The sequence below is a fragment of the Ictalurus punctatus genome, unplaced genomic scaffold (assembly GCF_001660625.3).
Source record: "Ictalurus punctatus breed USDA103 unplaced genomic scaffold, Coco_2.0 Super-Scaffold_100071, whole genome shotgun sequence".
Lineage (NCBI taxonomy): Eukaryota > Metazoa > Chordata > Actinopteri > Siluriformes > Ictaluridae > Ictalurus > Ictalurus punctatus.
Window position 1 is genome coordinate 522,501 of NW_026521092.1, and position 15,413 is coordinate 537,913.

Consider the following 15,413-nt stretch of genomic DNA (forward strand, 5'->3'; position numbering starts at 1 on the left):
AGACGGGGGTCCCGTTACATCTGGCGTAAACCAGACACAGAACTCCACCAAAAGATCATCATAACTACAGTCAAGCATGGTGGAGGAAGTGTGATGGTGTGGGGATGCTTTACTGCTTCAGCGCCTGGGCAACTTGCAGTATATTGAGGGAAACATGAATTCTGATCTCTACCAGAAAATCCTAAAGGAGAATGTCTGGTCTTCAGTCCGTAAGTTGAAACTCGTGCGCGACTGGATTATGCAGCGAGACAATGATCCGAAGTAAATCCTAGTCCTAGAAGTAAGTGAAAGACTGATCTCCGTTAGCGGAAGTGTTTGGTGGCAGGTGCTGCTGCTAAAAGTGGCACAAACAGATTTTACGTTTAAGTGGGCAATTAGATTTTCACACGGGTGATAGATGTTGGATAATTGTTTTGCTTCAATAAAATAAATTAATAAATAAATAAAAACTGTATTGTGTGTTTATTCAGGTTGTATTTCATTTGAAGATCTAAAACTATTTAGTATGAGACACAAAAACAGAAGAAATACTGTATTACGTTACACGTAATACAGCACTGTATTAATAATGTATGTAATAATTATACGTGTGTGTGTCTGTGTGAATGTTTAATATAATTTATACTTATGCACACAATACCCACAAAATATATAGAATTTCTAACTTATCATTTGGACACTCTTCATTTAACTGAGCTGAGTTTCAACGAATTGTAATAAAATGGAACCGCATTGTAATGAACTGAACTGATCAGAACGCTAGGTCGCTCTTTAACTGCTGAAAATGCTGCTTAAAGTCTGTTCTTCAGTGGTCCTTATTTTAGTACGGAAACATTGCCAATGAACTCAGAATTAACCAGACAGTGCTTCTTTATTTGGATTTTGCCTGCAGCAAAGAGTCAGATCCTGATCATTTCAGAGGAAGACGTGTACAGCAGTTCTACAGGGTGAATAATTGATCTTTTTTCCCCCTCAGCTGGAGGAAAGGCATGTCATTGCATTCCCACTAAAATCAACCCTGTGCGTAGAGTTGGCAAAGAGAAAGCTGTAAAAACTTGACTCCTGGCAGCACTCTGTTCTGGTTCTGCGCTACTAGTGGATGTCTGAGAGTTTAGTGAAGTTTCTCTCTCCAAGTCCATTCTGTCCTGCAGGAATCAATCTTCACACCACTAGAAATACACTTGGAGGTGATGGAGGAGTGAGGGCTGAACAGACGGAAAATGAGCTTCAGATGATGCCTCAACAAGTGGCAGAGTTTCGTCACGTCTTCATGTTGGGGAAACGGTTCCGTTTATACAAGTACTGGAAATGCAAGGTCCCTACCAGCAGTATAGGTGCTTCACTGTATATTTAACTAAACAGTCTCATCAAATGATCAGTCTCATTAAATCTCATCAAATAAATCTCCTTTTAAGTTAAGAATTTGAATTAGAAATTATAGTTACTGAACATTAAGTGTAGTCGAACACAATAATAAATCACTGATTCGGTTTCTGAAGGCTTAGTTCGGAATAGTCTGGGTGCTTGAGAACCATGTGAGATACGTGGCCGTGCCTCATGGTACGTGACTCTAAAAGAACAATAGTAAACAGACATATGGCGAGGACTGTAAAAGACTTGCACGTGGTGCAGGTGTGTTGTCATATGTGATATTAGAGTGAAAGATACGCTGGCCCTTTAAGAGTTGCAGTGTACTGATGATGTCATCAGTGTTAAACCAGCTTCAGTAAGTCTGCCTGGGAAGTTAGCAGTCTCTTGTTGTGGTTCTTCTAATCTTAACCTGCTACGTTTCTTGTCTTTCAAGTATCTGCTTCAGCGTGGTGATTGGTGGAGGAGTGATCTGTCGGTCAATGTATGCAAGGCACATTGGGGTGGCAGAACAGGAGGGCCAGCAACAGAAACGATTTTAAAAATATTTCCAATGACAAGATAAGTTCCAAAGAACTGTAACACTAATGAGAATAATGCTTACGGAGATTGGATCTTCTTTTTCCTCGACATAAACGGAGATCACTGACTGAGCGACCGTGTTAATGAGCACAGAGTGAAATCACACGCATGGAAAGGATCTTAATGAACAGTTTGCATCTTTAGATTATTCAACACGGTAAAAGAAATAACAATTACAAGTCATGCAGCATGTTTGAATTTGTCTACACATGCATTTTGCAGGGGCGCACAGTGGATTAGTGGTTCTCACGTTCACCTCACACCTCCAGGGTCGGGGTTCGATTCCCACCGTGGCCCTGTGTGTGCGGAGTTTGCATGTTCTCCCCGTGCTGCGGGGGTTTCCTCCGGGTACTCCGGTTTCCTCCCCCAGTCCAAACACATGCATGGTAGACTGATTGACATGTGAAAAAGTGTCTGAAGTGTATGAATTGGTGTGCGAGTGTGTATGTGAGTGTGCCCTGCGATGGCAGGTGTACCCCACCTTCTACCCCATGCTCACTGGGATAGGCTCCAGGTTCCCCACGACCCTGTAGGATGAACAGTATAGAAAATGAATGCATAGATGGATTTTTCCAGGTTGATCCATCCGTGGATTTACTTCCTGATAGAGTTCAGTCCTCTTCACATCTCGCATGTTCAGAGGTCCAGCTGTTCCAACAAAGCTGAAAGCAGCTGTTTTGCTTACTGTTAAAAATGAAAGTAAACTTGCACAGGGAAAAAAGAAAGACAAAAACATGCACGACGCTCCTGATTAGCATTGGATGGTTTTATGTCATTGGGTAAGGTGAGCATTTCTCTCATTATGATCTCAGATGAGAGACAAGTAGGCGTCCCTTCACAGCCAGATTCTTGGTGATCAGCTTGAGAGAGAGAGAGAGAGAGAGAGAGAGCTTATCAGTTTTATAGTCCATCGCAGATGGCAGTTGAACCCAGAAAGACCAGACTGGTCTGGTGTAATCCTTTTGAAGGTTCGTTGGGTGACGTGTTACCGGTTGCGGTAAAAGTGCGCCCCCTATCTGTGGATACATGTTTCCTACATTTAGAAGTTTGTGAGCTTTAACACTGATGGTGTTTCCAGCAATACAAGAGAGCATAGATGCAGAGGCTGTGTGGGCAATGCTGCAGGAGTGTGAGCCTCTCCTCCGTAATGTGAGAGAGGAATAAAACACTGCACTCTGCACCATGTAATGCTTGGTTTCTTATGTATGCTTTATGTAACTTCACGTAAGGAATACAGCTAAAAGCAAAGAGTTCTGCTTCAATTTTCCCTCATGGTGCCTCTAGTGCTACTGCAACCTCTCTTATTTTAATGGCTTAGAAGAAAAGTTTCTATCATTCTATTAATATGAGCACCAGACAGCAAGCTGAGAGAGCCTTAGGAACTGAGGTCTGGTGATGAGAAAGGCTAAGAGCACGTGGATGGGAACGCTCATATCCCCCGCATCCCCAGAGATGCTGTTAGACACAGTATTACCAGCGCTGTCTCTTTTCTCATATAAAAGGCTGAGTACTCACCATTTGCCCTCCAGGCTTTGCCCTCACCCACTAGTTCCTCAGACGCTAATACCTGTCCGACTGAAAACTCCGTGCTCTTAACCCCAACTTTTCATTTCTAGGTTGCAGGACTGGGCCATCTAGCAAAAATATATCACATCATGACTTTTTCAGGCTGGATCATGAGCCACGATCTGAGCAGGATTATTTTTCATTCTGTTTTGAAGACTATTTTGCAGGTTACTGAACACAGCAACAAAAACACTACTTCCAATACTGATAAAAACACTCGCTCTACACGGAGAACCAACCCAATGCAATAAAATGAAACAATAAAATGCACTTCCTAACATAATGTACACAATGTATACGTGTATGTATAATGTATATCTAAAAGGAAAAGAAACAATGAACGTTTTAAAATGGTAATTAAAGTGCACCTATTGTGGTTTGTCAATTACCACCTTTCATGTAGTGTGTTATATACGGCGCTGTTCGTGAATGTAAAACGTCTGCAAAGTTTCAAAAATCAAAGCGCACGACAAACGGAGTTATCGACTCCCAAACGAAGGAACCGGGTCTGAACAGCTGAAACGAGTCGTTCCTGATTCCAGACTCACTTCCTGTACTAACCTACGCAGGTCTGTAACAAAAAGCCCGTTATAATGCTCCGAACGCACACACTAGAAGATTCAGCCAGACCGCACGACCACACGCCTGTGGATAGTAACGGTTTCACAGGCACAGGATCTCACTCGCGTTTCATCAAACGTGACTGCAGAAGACCAGATCACTCACACTTCATTTAGTTTATTACCCGCATATCAGCCCCTCATCCACACAGCAGAAAGTTAACACAGACTTTTTTTTTCTTCAGACGGAGCTGAAACCCGTTACGGTAGTGGGCGTTTCCTTTTCTACACACGCTGACAGCGGTAGACCGATCACAACAGACTAGGATATCCGACCAATCAGAGCAGAGTATGCTCTCGGAAAGGAGGAGTTTAGAACGAATCCTTTAGAACGAATCATTTAACGAGTCGTTTGTGACACTGAGGGAAAAAAAGGTAATGCAGAAATTTAAATTAAGAGCACGTTAACGTGTTTTTAGACCTCGGATACATGTAAATCTATTGTATGAAACCTTTCAAACAAAATCAGACATAAGTGCATTTTAAAATGTACATCACTTCTACTAAAGTCTTCAGTTTACATACTGAATACATCAGTGGAGTTGGTTTACTTTGTTAATGAACATTTTAAAAATAAGCAATCTGTATTTTTATTGTTTTGGTTTTCATTGCAGTAATCTCTTGGCACTCTGGGTACAGCTGAGGAACTGCGGAGTTGGTTCGTAATGAGGACCAACTGTTTAACCGGCTCCTCAGTGTTGTCAGCCATTCTGCCACGTTGCCAAACAGAACAAGGAGGAAGCATAAGCTACGGAACTGCCTACTCTTGGTTATTATTGGTTTGCTTGTGCGTCTGTCAGGGAGAGTGTGAGCTGCACTAGCAAACAGAGCAATCCGAGTAGTTTGGTTGATAAACAGTGTTGCCCTGATGGTGGAAATGGGCATTTTCAATGCTCGTGCTATTTTCTTATAGACACTTCCCATTATGTGAAGCTCAACAACCTTTTGCCGCACATCACAGCTATATTCCTCGCTCTTACCCATTGTTATGAATGACTAAGGGAATTTGGCTTGTGTGTTACCTCATATTTATACCCCTGTGAAACAGGAAGTCATGGTTGAACAATTTCCTGTTCCTAGTCACTAAGGCGTACTAAACAGAATGTAAAATATCAATGGGAATATACTTCAAATATATTTTTCTCATATGAATTCATAGGGGTGCCAATAATTGTTGCACACCTATATTTAACAACGATTTTTTTTTTTATAAACCTGTGTTGTGTTTGCAATTGCATGGGAGCAGGATATTTTTGTGAATTTTTTGAGCAAAAGATCAAACGGTTAAACAATAAAGATAATTTTTCACAGCCTTCTTTGCTCACATTTACCAGGGGTGCCAATATTAATGGAGGGCGCTGCATGTCTATCATCCACTTTTTCCAACAAACAAATAAATAAACAGTGGTCTGGATAATGATGTATGCTGTTGCCTCCGTATTCAATTTATAGAAAAGACATCGAAAGTGCTGATCATCTGCTGGGGCAACAGAGGAACACGCAAAACTCTTTCAGTGCACCTGTATTAAAACAAACAAACAAACAAACAAACAAAACCTCCGACTTAAGAGAGAAATGGATGTAAACTTTGGTATGAATTGGTTAAGTTGTTAGTATCTGCTGTATTTGGGGAAATTCCGGTGCAGTGATTGGGTAGGAAATGAAGCTGAACGTAACAGATTTATATTAAAGTGGACTGAAGTGAACCGAGCTGATGTAAAAACCTGATCTGAAACGAATGATGACAGAAAATCTGATTCATAAACACAAATCACACAACAATTAAATGCTGTGCTCACACGCACTATTTGTTCTCATTTATACCACTCACACACGCACACACACACACTCACACACGCACACACACACACAATCATAACAAATGACAAATCCAGAATTCTTTTATTTCATGTTGTGTGTGAGGAAGCGAGTGAAATGACTGTAAACTCCTGCCAGTTTAATTCATCTGGAAATAAGAATGAATGTGTGCCAATTTAGCTTAATTATGCGTGTGTGTGTGTGTGTGTGTGTGTGTGTGTGTCACCTGGCTAACATCCTGTAAGGTGATGGGTTTCTTTTTCTCCACCACCTGCCCAAAACGTCCGAACATCAGCTGGAGAAAAGGAGCAACATCAACAACAGCAATTAGTCCATGCAGGGGGACACATGCAGACAAATGTGTGTGTGTGTGTGTGTGTGTGTCTCTCTCTCTCTCTCTCTCTCTCTCTCTCTCTCTCACACACACACACACACACCAGTTATCATATTTATTCTCATCATCTCTCATACTTATCATAAATAGTAATAAACTTACAGGAAAGCTGATCTCTTCTTCCAGAACTTTATCCCCAACCACCTGTTTATTACACACACACACACACACACAGAAGTGAGAGAAAATGTGTGTGTGTGTGTGTGTGTGTGTGCGTTCATGCGTGCGTGTGCGCACCTGACAGAATAGTTGATGGTTATCCTCAGAAACCAGCAGCAGACAGCAGCACTGAGACTGGGTCTCTTTCTGCAGCTATAAAACACACACAGAGAGAGAGAGAGAATGTAAGTCAATCACTCCATCCATCACTGCATCACTCCATCCTTTTATCTGTCTGTGTGATAACATTGTATTGCTCTGTTCGTCCCCATATTCATCAGGCCATGTACCTGTTCCTCTATCTATTAAAATTACAGGTGCCATGTCATCAGGATAGTTACTATGGTAACCCATAATCCATTTCTGTCATGTATTCACCCGCTCATACATCTTTCATTTCATCCGTCATTTGTTACAGTAACAACTTTATTCATCCATTCATCTGTCCACCTTCACGCCTGTTCGTGTGTTCAATTCCAAAAAAGTTGGGACACCGTGTAAAATGTAAATAAAAACAGAACGCCATTATTTACAAACCTCATAAACCTGTACGCTATTCACAGTAGAACATAGAAAACATATCACATGTTTAAACTGAGTGAATGTACCATTTTAAGGGGAAAAAAAAATAACAATTTTGAATTAGATGGCAGCAACACGTCTCAGAAAAGTTGGGACAGGGCCATGTGTAGCATCCCTTCTTCTTTTAACAACAGTCCGTATGTCTGGGAACTGAAGAGACCAGTCGCTGGAATTTTGGGGGAGGAATGTTGTCCCATTCGTGTGTGATCTGTAAAAGACACACGGTGAACTGTGTTCACAGACGATGAGTTCTGGAGGTGTTTCTGAGCCCATGCAGTGATTTCCAGTACAGAATCAGGCCTGTTTTTAATGCAGTGCCGCCTGAGGGCCCGAAAATCACAGGCATGCAGTACTGATTTTCACCCTCGTCCCTTGCGCACAGAGATTACTCCAGATTCTCTGAATCTTTTGATGATGATGATATGTACTGTAGATGATGAAATATGTATAGTCTTCACAATTTTACATTGACAAACATTATTCTCAAATTGTTCCATAAATTGTAGATGCAGTTTTTCACAGATTGGTGAACCTCTGCCCATCTTTACTTCTGAAAGACTACGCCTCACTGAGATACTATTTTTATACCTAATCATCTTACTGACCTGTTCTCAATTAACCTCCAGCTGTTTTTATTATTGTTCTTATCTTTTTATTAACACTTACTTTTACAGCCTTTTGGTGCCCCGTCCCAACTTTTTTGGGATGTGTTGCTGCCATCAAATTCTAAATGACTTTTTTTTTTTCTTAAAATGGTACATTTCCTCAGTTTAAACATTTGATATTGTGAATAACATACGGGTTTATGAGATTTGCAATAAATTTTTACTCAGCATTACAACTTTTTGGGGATTGGGATTGTAATATCTGTGTGGTATCCCATGCATCTAAGCCTTCATTCATCCATCAATCATCTCTTAAAACAACCCATTTACATTCCTTCCATCATTTGTTAAAATAAACCACTCATCCATCATCTGTTAAAATAACTCATCCACCCTCCCATTAGTTTAGTGATGACATTTATTCATCTATTCATCCATCTGTCCAGTGTCAGAATAACCCCTCTATTGAGCCACCATTCTACTGTTTAGTGTGTAACCCCTCAGTCTATACAGAAGTCTTTATTAGAATGCGGTGTGATCTAAACTAAGTGCTGTGGAAGCTGTGTAGTGTAGTGTAGTGCAGCAGTGTAGTGCAGCAGTGTAGTGTAGTACAGCAGTGTAGTGTAGTGTAGTACAGTACAGCAGTGTAGTGTAGTGCAGCAGTGTAGTGTAGTACAGTAGTGTAGTGCAGCAGTGTAGTGTAGTGTAGCAGTGTAGTGTAGTGCAGCAGTGTAGTGTAGTGTAGCAGTGTAGTGTAGTGCAGCAGTGTAGTGTGGTGCAATGCGATGCAGTAGTGTAGTGTGGTGCAGCAGTGTAGTATAGTGTGGTGCAGCGTAGAAGCGTAGTGTGGGGCAGTACAGTGTAGTGTAATGCAGCAGTGTAGAAGCATAGTATGGTGCAGTATTGTTGTACAGCATTTTTGTGTAGTACAGTACAGCAGTGTAGTGTAGTGCAGCAGTATAGTGTGGTGTAGTACAGTACAGCAGTGTAGTGTAGTGCAGCAGTGTAGTGTAGTACAGTACAGCAGTGTAGTGTAGTGCAGCAGTGTAGTGTAGTATAGTACAGCAGTGTAGTGCAGCAGTGTAGTGTAGTACAGCAGTGTAGTGTAGTGTAGTACAGTACAGCAGTGTAGTGTAGTGCAGCAGTGTAGTGTAGTACAGTAGTGTAGTGCAGCAGTGTAGTGTAGTGTAGCAGTGTAGTGTAGTGCAGCAGTGTAGTGTAGTGTAGCAGTGTAGTGTAGTGCAGCAGTGTAGTGTAGTGCAGCAGTGTAGTGTAGTACAGCAGTGTAGTGCAGCAGTGTAGTGTAGTGCAGCAGTGTAGTGTAGTGTAGTACAGTACAGCAGTGTAGTGTAGTGCAGCAGTGTAGTGTAGTACAGTACAGCAGTGTAGTGCAGCAGTGTAGTGTAGTACAGCAGTGTAGTGTAGTGCAGCAGTGTAGTGTAGTACAGCAGTGTAGTGTAGTGCAGCAGTGTAGTGTAGTACAGTACAGCAGTGTAGTGCAGCAGTGTAGTGTAGTGCAGCAGTGTAGTGTAGTACAGCAGTGTAGTGCAGCAGTGTAGTGTAGTACAGTACAGCAGTGTAGTGCAGCAGTGTAGTGTAGTGCAGCAGTGTAGTGTAGTACAGCAGTGTAGTGCAGCAGTGTAGTGTAGTACAGTACAGCAGTGTAGTGCGGCAGTGTAGTGTAGTGCAGCAGTGCAGTGTAGTGCAGCAGTGCAGTGTAGTACAGCAGTGCAGTGTAGTGCAGTAGTGTAGTGTAGTGCAGCAGTGCAGTGTAGTACAGCAGTGCAGTGTAGTGCAGCAGTGCAGTGTAGTGCAGCAGTGCAGTGTAGTGCAGCAGTGCAGTTTTGTGTAGTGTAGTACAGCCGTGTAGTGTAGTGTAGTACAGCAGTGTAGTGTAGTACAGCAGTGTATTGTAGCAGTGCAGCTTAGTGTAGTGTAGCAGTGTAGTGTAGTGTAGTACAGTAGTGTAGTGTAGTGCAGCAGTGTAGTGTAGTGTAGTACAGTACAGCAGTGTAGTGTAGTGCAGCAGTGTAGTGTAGTACAGTACAGCAGTGTAGTGCAGCAGTGTAGTGTAGTACAGCAGTGTAGTGTAGTGCAGCAGTGTAGTGTAGTACAGTACAGCAGTGTAGTGCAGCAGTGTAGTGTAGTACAGCAGTGTAGTGTAGTGCAGCAGTGTAGTGTAGTACAGCAGTGTAGTGTAGTGCAGCAGTGTAGTGTAGTACAGTACAGCAGTGTAGTGCAGCAGTGTAGTGTAGTGCAGCAGTGTAGTGTAGTACAGCAGTGTAGTGCAGCAGTGTAGTGTAGTACAGTACAGCAGTGTAGTGCAGCAGTGTAGTGTAGTGCAGCAGTGTAGTGTAGTACAGCAGTGTAGTGCAGCAGTGTAGTGTAGTACAGTACAGCAGTGTAGTGCAGCAGTGTAGTGTAGTGCAGCAGTGCAGTGTAGTACAGCAGTGCAGTGTAGTACAGCAGTGCAGTGTAGTGCAGCAGTGTAGTGTAGTGCAGCAGTGCAGTGTAGTACAGCAGTGCAGTGTAGTGCAGCAGTGCAGTTTTGTGTAGTGTAGTACAGCCGTGTAGTGTAGTGTAGTACAGCAGTGTAGTGTAGTACAGCAGTGTATTGTAGCAGTGCAGCTTAGTGTAGTGTAGCAGTGTAGTGTAGTGTAGTACAGTAGTGTAGTGTAGTGCAGCAGTGTAGTGTAGTGAAGTGCAGCAGTGTAGTGTAGTACAGAAGTGTATTGTAGCAGTGCAGTTTAGTGTAGTGCAGCAGTGTAGTGTAGTACAGTAGTGTAGTGTAGTGCAGCAGTGTAGTGTAGTACAGTAGTGTAGTGTAGTGCAGCAGTGTAGTGTAGTGTAGTACAGTAGTGTAGTGTAGTGCAGCAGTGTAGTGTAGTGTAGTGCAGCAGTGTAGTACAGTAGTGTAGTGTAGCAGTGTAGTGTAGTGTAGTACAGTAGTGTAGTGTAGTGCAGCAGTGTAGTGTAGTGTAGTACAGTAGTGTAGTGTAGTGCAGCAGTGTAGTGTAGTACAGTAGTGTAGTGTAGTGCAGCAGTGTAGTGTAGTGCAGTAGTGTAGTGTAGTGTAGTACAGTAGTGTAGTGTAGTGCAGCAGTGTAGTGTAGTGTAGTACAGTAGTGTAGTGTAGTGTAGTACAGTAGTGTAGTACAGTAGTGTAGTGTAGTGTAGTACAGTAGTGTAGTGTAGTGTAGTACAGTAGTGTAGTACAGTAGTGTAGTGTAGTGCAGCAGTGTAGTGTAGTACAGTAGTGTAGTGTAGCAGTGTAGTGTAGTGTAGTACAGTAGTGTAGTGTAGTGCAGCAGTGTAGTGTAGTGTAGTACAGTAGTGTAGTGTAGTGCAGCAGTGTAGTGTAGTGTAGTACAGTAGTGTAGTGTAGTGTAGTACAGTAGTGTAGTACAGTAGTGTAGTGTAGTGCAGCAGTGTAGTGTAGTACAGTAGTGTAGTGTAGTGTAGCAGTGTAGTGTAATGTAGTACAGAAGTGCAGTGTAGTGCAGCAGTGTAGTGTAGTGCAGCAGTGCAGTGTAGTACAGCAGTGCAGTGTAGTGTAGCAGTGTAGTGTAGTGTAGTACAGTAGTGTAGTGTAGTGTAGCAGTGTAGTGTAGTACAGTAGTGTAGTGTAGTGCAGCAGTGTAGTGTAGTACAGCAGTGCAGTGTAGTGCAGCAGTGTAGTGTAGTGCAGCAGTGCAGTGTAGTACAGCAGTGCAGTGTAGTACAGCAGTGCAGTGTAGTGCAGCAGTGTAGTGTAGTGCAGCAGTGCAGTGTAGTACAGCAGTGCAGTGTAGTGCAGCAGTGCAGTTTTGTGTAGTGTAGTACAGCCGTGTAGTGTAGTGTAGTACAGCAGTGTAGTGTAGTACAGCAGTGTATTGTAGCAGTGCAGCTTAGTGTAGTGTAGCAGTGTAGTGTAGTGTAGTACAGTAGTGTAGTGTAGTGCAGCAGTGTAGTGTAGTGAAGTGCAGCAGTGTAGTGTAGTACAGAAGTGTATTGTAGCAGTGCAGTTTAGTGTAGTGCAGCAGTGTAGTGTAGTACAGTAGTGTAGTGTAGTGCAGCAGTGTAGTGTAGTACAGTAGTGTAGTGTAGTGCAGCAGTGTAGTGTAGTGTAGTACAGTAGTGTAGTGTAGTGCAGCAGTGTAGTGTAGTGTAGTACAGTAGTGTAGTGTAGTGCAGCAGTGTAGTGTAGTGTAGTGCAGCAGTGTAGTACAGTAGTGTAGTGTAGCAGTGTAGTGTAGTGTAGTACAGTAGTGTAGTGTAGTGCAGCAGTGTAGTGTAGTGTAGTACAGTAGTGTAGTGTAGTGCAGCAGTGTAGTGTAGTACAGTAGTGTAGTGTAGTGCAGCAGTGTAGTGTAGTGCAGTAGTGTAGTGTAGTGTAGTACAGTAGTGTAGTGTAGTGTAGCAGTGTAGTGTAGTGTAGTACAGTAGTGTAGTGTAGTGCAGCAGTGTAGTGTAGTGTAGTACAGTAGTGTAGTGTAGTGTAGTACAGTAGTGTAGTACAGTAGTGTAGTGTAGTGTAGTACAGTAGTGTAGTGTAGTGTAGTACAGTAGTGTAGTACAGTAGTGTAGTGTAGTGCAGCAGTGTAGTGTAGTACAGTAGTGTAGTGTAGCAGTGTAGTGTAGTGTAGTACAGTAGTGTAGTGTAGTGCAGCAGTGTAGTGTAGTGTAGTACAGTAGTGTAGTGTAGTGCAGCAGTGTAGTGTAGTGTAGTACAGTAGTGTAGTGTAGTGTAGTACAGTAGTGTAGTACAGTAGTGTAGTGTAGTGCAGCAGTGTAGTGTAGTACAGTAGTGTAGTGTAGTGTAGCAGTGTAGTGTAATGTAGTACAGAAGTGTAGTGTAGTGCAGCAGTGTAGTGTAGTGTAGTACAGTAGTGTAGTGTAGTGTAGCAGTGTAGTGTAGTACAGTAGTGTAGAGTAGTGTAGCAGTGTAGTGTAGTGTAGTACAGTAGTGTAGTGTAGTGTAGCAGTGTAGTGTAGTACAGTAGTGTAGTGTAGTGCAGCAGTGTAGTGTAGTACAGTAGTGTAGTGTAGTACAGTAGTGTAGTGTAGTGTAGCAGTGTAGTGTAGTACAGTAGTGTAGTGTAGTGCAGCAGTGTAGTGTAGTGTAGTACAGTAGTGTAGTGTAGTGCAGCAGTGTAGTGTAGTGTAGTACAGTAGTGTAGTGTAGTGTAGTACAGTAGTGTAGTACAGTAGTGTAGTGTAGTGCAGCAGTGTAGTGTAGTACAGTAGTGTAGTGTAGTGTAGCAGTGTAGTGTAATGTAGTACAGAAGTGTAGTGTAGTGCAGCAGTGTAGTGTAGTGTAGTACAGTAGTGTAGTGTAGTGTAGCAGTGTAGTGTAGTACAGTAGTGTAGAGTAGTGTAGCAGTGTAGTGTAGTGTAGTACAGTAGTGTAGTGTAGTGTAGCAGTGTAGTGTAGTACAGTAGTGTAGTGTAGTGCAGCAGTGTAGTGTAGTACAGTAGTGTAGTGTAGTACAGTAGTGTAGTGTAGTGTAGCAGTGTAGTGTAGTGTAGTACAGTAGTGTAGTGTAGTGTAGCAGTGTAGTGTAGTACAGTAGTGTAGTGTAGTGCAGCAGTGTAGTGTAGTACAGTAGTGTAGTGTAGTACAGTAGTGTAGTACAGTAGTGTAGTGTAGTGCAGCAGTGTAGTACAGTAGTGTAGCAGTGTAGTGTAGTGTAGTACAGTAGTGTAGTACAGTAGTGTAGTACAGTAGTGTAGTGTAGTGTAGCAGTGTAGTGTAGTGTAGTACAGTAGTGTAGTACAGTAGTGTAGTGTAGTGCAGCAGTGTAGTACAGTAGTGTAGCAGTGTAGTGTAGTGTAGTACAGTAGTGTAGTACAGTAGTGTAGTACAGTAGTGTAGTGTAGTGTAGCAGTGTAGTGTAGTGTAGTACAGTAGTGTAGTACAGTAGTGTAGTGTAGTGCAGCAGTGTAGTGTAGTGTAGTACAGTAGTGTAGTGCAGCAGTGTAGTACAGTAGTGTAGTGTAGTGTAGCAGTGTAGTGTAGTACAGTAGTGTAGTACAGTAGTGTAGTGTAGTGCAGCAGTGTAGTACAGTAGTGTAGTGTAGCAGTGTAGTGTAGTGTAGTACAGTAGTGTAGTGTAGTGTAGCAGTGTAGTGTAGTGTAGTACAGTAGTGTAGTGTAGTGCAGCAGTGTAGTGTAGTGTAGTACAGTAGTGTAGTGTAGTGCAGCAGTGTAGTGTAGTGTAGTACAGTAGTGTAGTGTAGCAGTGTAGTGTAGTACAGTAGTGTAGTGTAGTGCAGCAGTGTAGTGTAGTACAGTAGTGTAGTGTAGTGCTGTAGTGTAGTGTAGTACAGTAGTGTAGTGTAGTGCTGTAGTGTAGTGTAGTACAGTAGTGTAGTGTAGTACAGTAGTGTAGTGTAGCAGTGTAGTGTAGTACAGTAGTGTAGTGTAGTGCAGCAGTGTAGTGTAGTACAGTGTAGTAGTGTAGTGTAGTGCAGCAGTGTAGTGTAGTACAGTAGTGTAGTGTAGTGCAGCAGTGTAGTGTAGTACAGTAGTGTAGTGTAGTGCTGTAGTGTAGTGTAGTACAGTAGTGTAGTGTAGTGCAGCAGTGTAGTGTAGTGTAGTACAGTAGTGTAGTGAAGTGCAACAGTGTAGTGTAGTACAGAAGTGCAGTGTAGTGCAGCAGTGTAGTGTGGTACAGCAGTGTAACGTAGTGCCGAAGTGTAGTGTAGTGCAGCAGTGTAGTGTGGTACAGCAGTGTAATGTAGTGCAGAAGTGTAGTGTAGTGCAGCAGTGTAGTGTATTGCAGCAGTGTAATATTGTGTAGTGCAGCAGTGTAATATAGTATAGCATAGTGCAGCAGTGTAAGATAGATAGATAGATATATAGATAGATACTTTATTGATCCCAAGGGGAAATTCAAGGTCCCAGTAGCTCAAGACATCACACACAATACAACATACAATAAAGTATAAGCAGGATGCTAAAAGAATAACTAATAAAAAAACAGTAAAATATACCAAATCAAGGGTCCACAGACTGGGAAATAGAGGTAGGGGTTGTACATGTGGGCTAATATAGTCCATAAACAGTGTAAACAGGAAAACAGTCACACAGTGAGCCAGTACACAACATTGTAAGAGGTCATGGAAGTGTATGAGAATATATGAAAAGGTGAAGAGGCAGATAGACTATGCAGAGAAGTCTATCTCACCTCTTACTTTAAGTGAAGCATTGAAGAGTTGCATAGCCCTAGGGACAGAAGACTTCCTCAGGCTGTCAGTTGGAGGCTCCAACTGATCAAGCTCTTTCGCTTTATGATAGTGTTATGGAGTGGATGACAGTCATTGTCCAAGATATTAATCAATTTACTCAGGGTCCTTTTGTCTGACACTGAAGTGATACACTCCAGTTCTGCTCCCACAACAGAGCCAGCTTTCCTTACCAGCCTGTCCGACTGGACAGGCTGGTAAGGAAAGCTGGCCAGCGTTCTTCTTCTTACTGCTTCCTCCCCAGCATACCACAGCATAGAAGAGGACGCTGGCAACAACAGACTGGTAGAACATCCAGAGGAGCTTGCTGCAGACATTAAAGGACCGCAGCCTCCTCAGGAAGTACAGCCTGCTCTGCCCTTTCTTGTAGAGTGCTTCAGTGTTGAATGACCAGTCCAGTTTATTGTCCAAATGAATTCCCAGATACTTGTAAGTGTTTACCACCTCCACCTTTACCCCCTCAATGGTGACTGCATAATGTAATGTAGTGCA

The 15,413-nt window shown here is 42.6% G+C and overlaps 1 protein-coding gene across 6 annotated transcripts in view; it reads right to left on the reverse strand.

Annotated features, from left to right (window-relative positions):
* Positions 1–15,413, reverse strand: part of LOC108277799 (cGMP-dependent 3',5'-cyclic phosphodiesterase) — a 298,719-nt gene that overhangs the window by 36,693 nt on the left and 246,613 nt on the right. For all 6 annotated transcript variants that reach the window (XR_008395158.1, XM_053679207.1, XM_053679210.1 and 3 more), the window contains 3 exons: positions 6,586–6,660; positions 6,451–6,492; positions 6,181–6,249 (listed from right to left, as the gene is read on the reverse strand). Coding sequence is in view for 5 of the 6 variants with exons in the window: in XM_053679207.1 (XP_053535182.1) it covers positions 6,181–6,249; positions 6,451–6,492; positions 6,586–6,660 (186 nt within the window). In the remaining variant the exon portion in view is untranslated. The remainder of the gene's footprint in view (positions 1–6,180; positions 6,250–6,450; positions 6,493–6,585; positions 6,661–15,413) is intronic.